Source organism: Taeniopygia guttata, chromosome Z (genome assembly GCF_048771995.1).
Source record: "Taeniopygia guttata chromosome Z, bTaeGut7.mat, whole genome shotgun sequence".
NCBI lineage: Eukaryota > Metazoa > Chordata > Aves > Passeriformes > Estrildidae > Taeniopygia > Taeniopygia guttata.
The window spans coordinates 48666903-48679416 of record NC_133063.1 but is presented as its reverse complement, the minus strand read 5'-3'; the positions used below and the strand labels follow the sequence as shown (position 1 = coordinate 48679416).

The window sequence follows — 12514 nt, the reverse complement described above, 5'->3', positions numbered from 1 at the left end:
TGCTCAGCCCAGGCCTCGTCCGGAGTGCTGTGTCCAGTTCTGGGCTCCTCAGTAAAAAAAACATGGAGCTCCCAGAGTGGGTCCAGCAGGGAGCTACAAAGGTGATCAAGGGACTGGAACTTCTCTCTTATGAAGAAAGGCTGAGCAAGCTGGACATGTTCAGCCTCTAAAAGAGATGATTGAGAGGGGACCTCATCAAGGTCTGTCTGTTTCTGCAGGGAGAGGATGGACCAGGCTCTGCTCAGTGGTGCTGAGCAATAGGACAAAAGACAAAGGGCAGGAATTGATGCATGGAAAGTTCCACCTGAACATGAAAAATTTATTTGAGAAGAATGAATCACTGGAACAGATTTCCGAGAGAGGCTTTGGTATCTCCCTCATGGGAGTTATTCAAGAACCTTCTGGATACAATCCTGTGCTTTGTGTTCTAGGATAACCGTGCTTGAGCAGGAAGGCTGTAACAAATTAACACTGTGGTCCCTTCTGACCCATTCTGTGATTCTGTTGCTTTCTATGATGTCCATTTTCATCCATTGCTACTGTAGATACACAAGATGTATTAAGCAGCTGCGTTTCCTAAATTTTTTGAATTGGAAATTAAATTTTACCTCCCAGGTATTAGTATTTTACTTTTGCATTAAGGATAGTGACTTCATTTCAGAGAATTCAAACTGGAGGCAGTTCCCATGGATAAGCACTTGCAGCAGCAGGAAAACAAAAGTGCTTTCCTACCAGGATTGTGGAGCAGACTGAGATGAGCAAACCCTCTGTGCAGTGCGAGGTTTCGTGAGCATGGGGTGCTTTTGGCGCGGGTCATTCCCAAGGCTCGGCCCGCTCCATGGGAGCCGGGTGGGGCTGTCCATGCCGAGCTGGGTGCTCGGCTGCCCCTGGGGTTCAGCACCAGCCCCGATGGGAGCCCCCAGCCCTGCCTTACCTCTGACCCCTGCCACGATCCGCTCATGCGGGGTGTCGTAATGGTTTGCTAACCGAGCCCAAATGTGCAAAAAGGCAAACGGCAGGGGACCATCAGTTTAATCACAACAAATGCACCTTTGTTTTGGTACCAACAGCAAATGCGATAGAGAGGACAGAAAAGGGAAATAAAGAATAGAGAGAAAAGAGGGGAAGGAGAATATAGCTACCACTGTCGAGATGAAATCCTCAATGGTCCAGCCACATAGATTTGCCATCGTCCATGGGGGCGCACTGAAGTCTTGCCAATAAGTTACAGTTTATATAGTCTTTAACCAAAGCGAGTGACATCTGGCCAGAAGGTGGGCAAGATCAATGGGCCATCGTGAAGAGCCCATTGGTCTGTGAAGCAGGTGCGGGCATGCAGGGACAAGCCACCACTTGTCACAGCCTGCTTGAATGCAACGTTCTGTAGAAGCACAGTGAGTGCACCTGCTCACAGTCACTTGGCAAACGTCAGCATCCACCTTGGCCAGGCCAGAACTCCTCTCAGGGGTCTTCAGGGTCCTTGCGACGGTTGTGAGGCAAGTGAAGGAAACTTTGGACCATCTCTCATACCCCTCCACTGGTTCCTTACCGCAGGGCTGCTGCCCTAGCATTCTCCGTTTTTGTGCATGCTTACACAGCCAAGGAAAGCTGCTCATTGCCAGCTGTAGCCCGGTTGCCTAATGCATTGCAGACCCTGCCTGCCCTATTGACATGCAGTGGTGGGAGCCCCCCATGGACACATTTAGCATCAAATGCGTGGCAGAATCTGGCCTTGGAAACCTTCAGTGCTGAAGTCAAGAGTTGACCCTGCAATGCAGGATTGCCATTCCCTGCTTGTTTGGCAAACGAGTTTGTGTTGCATTGGCTCACAGCAGCTACCCTGCATCAGGAGGCAGGGGGACATTGGTGGCAGCACAGAGGGAGGCAGCATCAGAGTCTTGGACACCTCTGTTTTCAAGGGCCCTCTGCTCATTAGATGCTGAGAAGGAAATGTGACAAACAGCAGATTTGTGGAGTCTAAGGAGTGACAAGAGAGAAAGGAAATGTTTCTGACAGAAATGCCTTTTGCTGAAGTCTGGGAGCTTTACACTGGGGTTGCACAGCTGGCAGATCACTATATAAGTGCAAATGTATCTCAGATGATTTGGGTTTTTTTCAACATTCAGATCTGATTTTAAAAAAATTAGCATGCAATGCAGTTTGCAAATTATTCAGTTTCCACAGATTTTGAGGGCTGAGGCACTTTTTTCTTTAATAACTGTCTCAGTTCCAACAAAATACCCAAACCTAATAAGCAGACCTTTACGAAATATGTCCCAGATATTGTTAGATTGTTAGATTATCATAACATTGCAAAACATGGCAATAAAGCAGCTTTTGAAACTATGATTCTCTCTGAGAAAAAGATGGCACCTTATCAAAGGGCAGTGTTCTTTTCTGGACAGCGATTTTCCATTTTGAAATATTTTCCTTGGAATTACTTTATATCAAGTGTGCTCAAAATTAAAGATTTTAGTTTACATCTCTGAAAATGAGATCTGAAATTTAAATGAGATTCTTCTTTTCCCTATTATGATCCACTGTATAAACTGAGCCATTACTTACTACTGGTGTAGGATCTTTTTTACCTTCAGTTCAGGACCTCATGGTTTGCTCTCCATACCTCTATATCCACCACTGGATTGGCCTATAAACAAGTGACTGGATTTCAGCAGGAAGAGACTTTTGATGGGCAAGAGGAAGACTGTATTTCCTCTAAGCGCCCTCCACCATTTCAGCAGAAATTTAAAGCAATTAAAACATTTTAAAAAATCATTTAATAGGTGATTTGAAATACATAGTAGTAGATGATTTGAGAGCAAAAAATATGTAGTGGTTTTTCAGAATAAACATCAAGCAAGACAGTCACTAATGCTAATTCTACTGTATTGGAACAAAGACATATCCGGAGCAATCTATTTGCTATCAGACAAAAGCACAGAATAGTTGGAGTTGCCTCTGGAGTTGACCCAATCCAAGCCCCCTGCTCAGCAGAGGGTTGCTAAAGAAGCACAATCAGTGTTAAGTCAGATTCTGAGCATCTCCAAAGTAGGAAACTCTTCAGTCTCTCCAGACAACTTGCTCCAGTGTTTGACCACAACATTTGAAAGGATTTTTTTTTCCTTCTTACATTTCAATGATGGAATTTCAGTTTGTGCCTATTGACTCTCATCCATTCCCTGGATAATACTGAGAAGAGTCTGATTTAATCTTCTTTAATCCCCACCCACATTAGATACTTACACACACTGATAAAGCCTTCTGATGTCCAAGCTGAATACCTCCAGCTCTATCAGCCTCCCCTAACATGGCAAATACTCCAAGCCCTCTATCATACTGCAGCCTCCGTGGTAAATAATCCAGAACTGGGTTACCTGCCCAGGACTGGGCACAGCATCCCAGATGTGTCTCACCAGGCTGAGCAGAGGGGAAGGAGCCCCTCCTCTGAGCTGCTGGCAGTGTCCTGCCCAGTGGAGTCCAGGATGCTGCTGGGCTGTGCTGCATGGGCCTGTTGCTGGCTCACATCCACCTTGTCCCCAGCGCCTTCTCTGCTTGCCAAGACTCCAGCCTGTGCTGGTGCAGAGAATGCAGGACTTTGTTATTCCCTTTGTTCAGATGCCTGAGGCTCCTATCACACCATTTCTTCAGCCCATTAAGGACCAGGGGTGGCTCAACCCCTGGTGTGGGAGTCACCTACCTGATGTCAACGTGCTGATCAGACTTCTTCACAAATATTGACACAAGTAATTTTCTACAAGATTCCAGTTTTATCCAGTGTGAGGTTCAGCTGAGTGAAAATTGAAAGGTTCATTGAACAATGATTTTAGAAGTCAGTGTTGAACAGGTAATTTGGCCATTGTTCAACTGACCATACTCATTCAGCTGATCTGAAGGAAAACACAAGTCCTTGGACCAACACTATCTCATTGTCCCAAAAAATGGATGAGTAAGGGAGAGAGCTGGTATCTGAGTAGGACACCTTTATTTTGTTATTTCCCACAGTGAATATTAATCAGTGTATAATTAGTATAATTAGTCTTTTCCAACCAGGAAGTCAGTGTTTGCAAAAGATTGTTGACTAAAGAAACTGCTTCTGTTTGCAGCTGATCTTTTGGCCCAATTTTCTCAGCCATCCTATGAGTCTATATTTTATGGTTAAGATTTTGGGAAGGACTCGGAGTCTATGCACAGACATAGGCAGAGAAACCTGCTAATGAGTATTATCAGCTACACTTTAGCACAGGAATGAGTTAACTGGCTACTAATGGCACTGACTGCTACTGGGATTGTACCGAGAAAAGATTCTTTTAACTGCTTTCATCATGATAAAAAGATATTTTTCAGTAACCCCCTGACTTATCTTTTGAGAAAGAACCCTCACTATAAAAAGAAGTTCCAATCTCTCAATCGAATGTCCTTGAGCTGCACAACACTGCTCCAGCTCAGGAATATACAAATTAGATCAGAGCTGTGCACATACTCAATTGAATAAATCAATTTTAGAGCAGACAGTCATGAATGGGAATGACGGGGACTGGACTTCTTTTACTGCTAAGGTAAGTGCCAGAATAACTCACTGAGAAAGCGAAACAGCATTTCCACCGCATTTCAAAGGAGAAGCCTGGAAATTCAATTGGAGGTTGTTATTATGTTAAGACCTTGGTTAGTTATTTAAGGGGCTGAGATACTTAAACGTCCCTAAAGAATGAAAGTCTTTGCCTAATTAGAATACCCGGTCTTTAAAAGTTCTCTCCGTTTGTCACTAGATGTCAGCCTGCACCTTCATGTCCCTACCCTTCTATAAGCAAATGCACTGCTCCACCAGCACCCCACCAGGCATCTGCAACATAAGAACAAGCATGAAAACTGTGTCAAGAAATCACTAAGTATTGTTTTGTATCCTTCACCAATGTTTATTTTAGTACATGAAAAGATGATTGTTACAAACGAAGACATGAACATTTGTAGGAAACAGTGTTTTTCAAGGGCTTTGTAGTCATTACTTATGAAACCCCAGGATACTCAGTAGGATTTGTTGTTGTTGAGCTGGAATGATCCTTTGCTGAGGCCACACAGCCCATGCACACAGAGCAACTGCACCTTCTGCCAAGACTAGGCTGGTGCCCCTGCCCATGCAATACACAGCACAGATGTCAGGCTGTCAGCAGGGACTCCTGGCACAGATGAAGAAAAATTTCTCTCTGCTCATAGCTAGAGCAGTGCTCTTTGGCTGTGCTGGACATGCACTGACCTGCACAGCCTGGGCTGCTGGTCTGGCCTAAATCAACATTTGGCAAAGTGTGGATGCGTTGTGCCTCTTTGAAACAGCAGATCCATGCCTTACACTTACTGGATCAGTGGCTTGTGAGAGAGCTGCCAGCTAATTTCATTGTCCAGTCCCTACACACTCTCAAGGTATTTTCATGTTTGGGTCATTTGCCAAATGGGAGGCTTTTATGTCTCTAGTGATCAGACACCTGGGGTTTCCGCTGACAACGGTACATTGGCACTCTGAGTTACCTATGCATTGTTCTGAACAACACCTGTTTTACTGTGTTGTTTCCTGGTACAAATTATGTCTACATTGACATCCACAAAAGCACAATGGTTTTGCCATGCTGAGCACCACAGAAGCTGTCTTTCAGGCAGCTTACTATCTACTGAAATTCATAATTACACTTTAGACTCTTGGAACGCTGTTTATTCAATGCACAAGAACAGTTAAACATCAGATAGGGAAAAAGCTTCCAGCACATTAAGCGAGAGATGACATTGTTCAAAAGCAAACAGTAAGAAAAGCATCTGGCTGTGAGATTCACCCCATGTCCTTAATTTAGATACTTCCTCCTGGCCTACAGAAACATGATTATCTCTCTCTCTGAACTCTGGCTCATGGTACCCTTTTCTCATACAACTGTGCAACTTTCTTCAGGTGCAACACACACATTAGGGCTTTCTCCCAGATCAGAAATGCAGAATTTTGCAAATCCTTTAGCACAGTAAGCTGCTTTACCAGCAGGTCTAGCAAGACCTCAGGTTCCTGGATAGCATACAGCAATTTTAATTGAAATAGGACCTGAGAGTAAGTAAACCACTGTCCTTGTGAAGGGGAGACCTAGAACCCAGATCTGGATCCAATTTCTATTCTGTACTTGATGAAAAAAATCTCTCCACAATTCCTCTTTGGAGATTACACCCTGACCACTGTGCTGCCAAGCAGAGTTTGAGGGCATTCTTTGCCCTTATGATCCAGCAACAGTGAGCAACTCAGTCAACAGGGAATGGTTTCAAGCCAGAGAATATGAGCACATTCACAAAGTAGCCCAGAGATTCAGCCATTCCCTGGGATGAAAATGGGAACCGAATCTCTCATGCTGTGAGGGATAGCTGTGACTACTAATTTAGCATTTCACAAGGGAGGGGGAAAGAGCATAATCTGCACATACATTGAAGCTGGAACAGAAGCAGCACATCCAGGCACAGATTCAAAGGGATGGGGGGAATGAGTTGAGTTCACAGCTGCTTCTGACTTAGTGTGGCCTGGCAGAGGTCTTCTGTGTTAGGATGCAGAGTTGCCTCCCTCACAGGATACACACTGTGGCCAGTCCCAACAGAGATATCCCCATTAAGCACAGAAATAAGTGCTACAGAATCAAGCAGATTTAGGCATGCTCAGGAACAGGTTTCTAGGCACAAAATTTTTACTAGAAAAACCTTAAGTACCTACAGGCTTCACTGGTCAACCAAGTCAGGATTTAGGAGGTTAGAGAGGCAGTTGTACAGTACTTAGATGCTCAAGTTCTTCTGTAGATATATCTGATTTCTTTGGAGTCTTTGCATCTGTGCAAGTATGCCCATCAGCTGCCAGCTCACTTCTGCTGTTCTTCTTCAGACAACTTGTAAATCAGTATCTTCCCCATTAGCAAATGCCCAAGTCTGGAGAAGTCTTTTCTGCCTTGGAAAGAAAGGTAACAACTTCTCCTTGCAAGTAGCAGAACAAGCTGCTTTCAGATGAAGCATGATTTTTACAACAGGAGTTACCAACACATACAGTACACCTAACAGAGTCTGAAAAGTGTAATTGCCCCTCTGGTATAGCAGATTTCTCTGGACAGAAATAGCAAGTTTTCTCCATGTCAGTACTTAGAGGTGACAAACAACCCTCTGCCTTTTAGGAATCGGGCAGACTGCAAGGAAAGGGGGTGGAAATAGAAAACCATTTTGAAAATTGTATTTAAATAATGACCTTATATGCAGTAGTAGGGATTAATGAACTTGTGTTCTGAAATCAAAATCAGAAATGTTGCACTTTTCTATAATTTAAAACAAATACTTTGATATTTTGATTTCAGATATTTTCCTCATAATAAGAAAAAATATTTTAAGAAGTAGATATATAACCTTATCATGAAAACTTTCACAGCTTAAAAATACACTTTTTTCATCCCCCTAAAAGTTCTATTCAGATAAGCCTCAAATTATTTCCCAGACATTTCTGTGGAACAGAGGCTGGTAAAGGCCAATCCCTGACATTCTCCAGGCTACATAAGCACTGCAGAACCTAGAGCTGCTCAGACTAGAGGAACTGAACTTCACTTCACTGAAACACTGGCAATAATCAGTGCAAACACTCAGCAGAACTAAAGCCTTTGTGCTTGGTTTTAAGTGAACCCAGAAGTATCCCAGAGCAAGTGATTTGTGATTAGGATTGTTTCTTTCCCCCCCCCCCCCTTTTGTTTTTTAAATTTTATGTACAGTTGTGCTGATTTCCTGAAGTGAAATATGAACAGTCTGAAGTGCAGCAAAAACTAAGCCTGCAACCTCAGTGCCCTGGGAGAGATGCTGTCTTGCTTCACATGATCTGGAGCTGTGAGGTTTCATTTCCCCTCAGTGGCCTGAAGAGAGGCTGGGGAACAGTATTAGGGGGCTTACATCATCTGTCCAAACACAGACAAAGGAACACCCCATGAAGCTGCAAATTCCATTCCTTAGTTTCTCCTTGGCCGTCTGGGTTGCTTTATACCCTGGCAGTAGCTGAGGGGATAGAGGGGGTATCTAGAAAATCAGATCCTGCACTGATCTGGAGAGGAGCACAGTGTTCCTTGTCCCTGCTCTTTCCTAAGTCCCTAAAAGCGGAGAAAGGTGTCCAGCCTGAACAAGTAGGTATTTCGTACCCACTTGTCCTGGCTGTTCCCCTCAGGGCAGGTTTGAAGTAGAAGAGAGGCTGTCTGATCCCTGTGCCCACAGTGGAGCCCAGGAAGGAGTGACCAGTCAGCCCTGACCCATTTACAGGGTCCTGCAGCAGGGAGAAAGCAGCTCAGCTCCTTCTCCCTGCCACAGACAAACACAAGGTGGAAGGGCTGCTTGCTGCTTACAGCTGCAGTTTGGGGGGACATGGTTGAGGCCTCAGTCCACCCCAACCAGCTCCTCACCTCCCTGTGCTGCTTTGCACATCCTGCATCTCCCTGGCTGGAGCCCCATCACCCTCACTAGTCCTTGCTTGCCAGGACAGGTACAGGCACTAAAAGGCATCTCATAGAGACACCCCACCACTACCTCCTCCTACTTCTATTCTGCAGCTCAGGGTACATCTTCCAGACAACAACATCCATCAAGTGTCTCCAAGGGCAGACAAAATGGCAAAAGAGCATCTCTCTCACAGAAGTCCTCCTTTACTCATCCCTCCTCCCCTTGTCCTGACCAGGCATTCAATATCCCCAGGCTACATCTGGCACTGTGGCACCCCCGAGAGCCCTCTGCCATCTCAGCAGTGTTGCTCCATGGAGCTGGCAGGCAGCAGATCATAGCGGCTGCTGTACATCACCACCCCAGGGGGGTAATAGGCCACCTCTGCCTGGACAGCTGCAGCATGGGGAGCAGCAGGGACAGGGTGCACAGGCATCACAGCATGTAGGGCCTGCTCCTCCTTCTCAGGCTTGGTGGTGTCAGTGAAAGGGCGCATGGCAGTGAGGGAAGGTGAGGTGATCCTCCAGAGGAGGTTCTTCAGTGCCTTGCGGAACTCCCTGCGCATGAGACAGTAGAGGATGGGATTGAGGCAGCTGTTGGAGTGTGCCAGGCACACGCTGATGGGGAAGAGGTACACTTGGGAGAGAAAGTACTCATTACTGAAGTGCACCACGTTGAGTTTGATGAGTATCCCCCAGGTTGTAAGTGCTTGGTTAGGCAGCCAGCACAAGAAGAAAGACAGCACCACGATGGACACTGACCTAGTCACTTTGGAGCGGCGCTTGATGCTGGGGCCACTGCAGGTGCTGCCCACATGCTTGTCACTGATGAAGCGCACCAGGAGCAAGTAGCAGAGACAAATGACGACCAGTGGCACCACAAAGCCCAGAAGCACCTTCTGGATGTGGTACAGACCCAGCCAGAATTGGGCATTGTTGCCTCGGCCCTCTGGGAACTTGACAAGACAGAGAACATCATCAAAAACAGTGGCAGTGGTGGAAAAAATGGCATGGGGCAGGGAAGCCAGGACAGCTGACAGCCAGATGAGTGCACAAAGCCACTTGGCAGAGCAGCAGCCACCCAGGGGGTCTCCTCGACGCTGGTTCTTCAAGGCTGAAGCCACAGAGTGGTAACGAGCCACACTCATGGCAGTGAGAAAGAACACACTGGCATACATATTCATTGCTGTCACATAAGAGACAATCTTACACATTGCCTTGCCAAAGAGCCAGTTGAAGTCCAGCGCATTCTCCACTGCCCAAAATGGCAAGGTCAGCACAAACTGGAAGTCAGTCACTGCCAGGCTGGTGACAAAGAGGTTGATGGAGGATTTCCTCCAGCCTTGCTTACTTTTCATCAGGTAGAGCACCAGCAGGTTGCCCACCAGTCCCAGGGCACACACCACGGAATACACCAGCGAGATGACAATCCGCACCACATCAGAACTGTCCCCCTGCATCCCGTCGGCTCGCTCCAGGTTGATGGTCTTCAAGAAGTGCAGGAAGGACACGTTGCTCCCGTTGTCCATCTGAACGCTCTCCAGGAAACTCAGCGGCGCGCCCCAGGACTCCCTGTCCGCTCCTTCCTTTATGCCAGCGGCTGGCGAGCAGACACCACGCTCGCAGGGCTCGCCCATCCCATGCTAGGGTGGGAGACGGGTCTGCGGGAGCTTTTTCCCCAGAGGCTGACCAGCGGCGGCGGCGGGCGGGCGGGCTGCTGGGGCGACAGCAGGGTCCGGGCACAGCGCGGTGCCGGCGGTGCGGTACCACGGCGGTGCGGTGCCACGGCGGTGCGGTGCGTTGCCACGGCGGTGCGGTGCCACGGCGGTGCGGTGCGGTGCCACGGCGGTGCGGTGCCACGGCTGGCGCCGCTCGGCTCCGCGCCGCGCTTTTATCCGCGCCGGCGGGGCGGGGCATGCGCGGTGGGCGCGGAGCTCTCCCGGGTGCTGAGCGCGGCCGCCGCGCCCCGCGCCCCACGGCTGCTCCGGAGGATCGCCCCCGTCCCGTCCCGTCCCGTCCCGCACACCTGGTCGGGAACCGCGTGTGTGAATCAACCAGGCGTTCCCTCGGGCTCAGTGCGGCAAGAGCCCGGCCAGAGGCGATGCCCTGTCCCCTCCGCCGGTGTCATGGTCCCTTCCTCTCTATGATCCCCCATCTCCTGAGGTGATCCCCACTCCCCTAATGTGATCTCCTCTCCCCGATGTGATCCCCCCGGTATCGATACGATTCCCCTCCCCGACGTGCTCCCCTTAGATCAGCTTTCACAGAATCTTGCCCCTCCTGCGTGGGGCCAAGTTCTGGGGATGTCGCACCTTCGCCGAGCCGCAGGGTGACGCGGAAACCACCCGCGCTTTCGCGCTTGAGAAACCTCGGCACCGAGCCGGACCGCGCCCCGCCCTCCCTTGAACGACCGCACTCCGGACAGGGGCCCACGAACGCCCGTCCTGCTTTTGGGACTTCGGGGGACAGTGTCTACCTTATTTTCAAGCGAACGGCACGGACAACGAAGCTGTGAAGGCCGGCTATCGGTGCGGGCGAGAGCACCATCCGCCGCTCCCCCGGAGGCAGAGGGATCCCGCCCGCAGGGGGCCCCCCTGTCTTGCGCCGGGCTTGAAAATCGCCTCCCCACCAAGTTCTGCCGCAGAAACAGACAGCAGCCGATGGGAAATAGGAACTCAGGCATCCCTTCTTCTGTCCTGCTTCTAAACAAATCAAGATAACTGCACATTTTGAAAACCAAGATTCTGAATATACCCTGTGAATCAGCTATCCGGGGGACATTTATGGAACATATAACAAGTATATTATTTTCCCATTGATTTATTTCACTGAACTTCCTGCAAAGGTATAGTTGTGCATGCTATTTGTTATCAGCAGTCCTCTCATCACTTTAATCATTTTGATTTGTCTCTGCGGGGACCCTGTAAAAGTATCAGCTAGATGATGGTACGGGAGTGTTAAAGGGGAGCAAGAGTAATTAGAAGTTTTATGCATCATTCATGTTGCTTATAATGAGAGTGTAATTTACTGGAATTAGAAATGCAAGGCTCTGGGAAGGCTTAGTCTGCAGATTACTTGCTATAATAAATAGACTGGTACCAGAATGACCAAAAAAAAAAAAAAAAAACCCCAAAAAAAACCCACCTAAAAAACCCCCAAACAAACAAATAAACAAACACCGAGGGAAAAAAATACCCACCCACAAAACAAGAAAGAGAAAGAGAAAGAGAAAGAGAAAGAGAAAGAGAAAGAGAGAAAGAGAAAAAGAAAGAGAAGGAATTGGATCTTCAGAACGCTGACAACATCAGGCCTCAAAAAATGGACCCCTGATATTTTTTCCTGTCATGCTTTAACCCCAGCCAGCAGTCAAGCCCCTTGCAGCCACTCATTCCCTCCCCCACCAGCAGATTTGGGCAGAGAATTGGAAGAGTAAAAGCTGGAAAACTCGAGGGTTGAGATGAAGACAGTTTAATAGGGAAAGCAGAAGCCACACATGCAAGCAAAACAAAACCAGGAGTTAATTCATCACTTCCCATGGGCAGGCAGGAGTTCACCATCTCCAGGAGAGCAGTGCCCATCACATCTAAATGTCACTTGGGAAGACAAATGCCATCATGGGAAACATGCCCCCTTCCCTTTTCTTCTCTCCACTTTATACCCTGAACGTGATGTCACATGGTCTGGAATATGCCTTTGGTCAGTTGGGATCGCCTTTCCTGGCTGTGCCTCCTCCCACTGTCCCAAGCACCCCCAGCTTCCCCGCCAGCGTGGCAGTCTGAGGAGCAGAAAAGGTTTTGGCTCTGTGTAAGCTCTGCTCAGCAGTAACTAAAACATCTCTGTGTTACCATCACTGTGTTCAGCACAAAGCTAAAACATAGCTTCACACTAGCCACTTCAAGGAAAATTTACTTCACCCCAACTAAATCCAGCACATGTTCACCATTTTTCCAAATTAAGGATTTTTCCCTAGGTTTTCATACCACTGACTAGGGTTGCATCTGAGTGGCATTTTCAATACACAGCATTAAGTTGAATCTCTCAGCCTGCTG

At 47.8% G+C, this 12514-nt stretch overlaps 1 protein-coding gene across 1 annotated transcript; it reads right to left on the bottom strand.

The window, feature by feature from the left end:
• Positions 1-4889: 4889 nt before the first annotated feature.
• Positions 4890-11316, bottom strand: RXFP3 (relaxin family peptide receptor 3). Its single transcript, XM_030258223.4, has one exon. The coding sequence runs from the start codon at positions 10100-10102 to the stop codon at positions 8765-8767; it is 1338 nt and encodes a 445-aa protein (XP_030114083.4). The 5' UTR covers positions 10103-11316; the 3' UTR covers positions 4890-8764.
• Positions 11317-12514: the final 1198 nt, after the last annotated feature.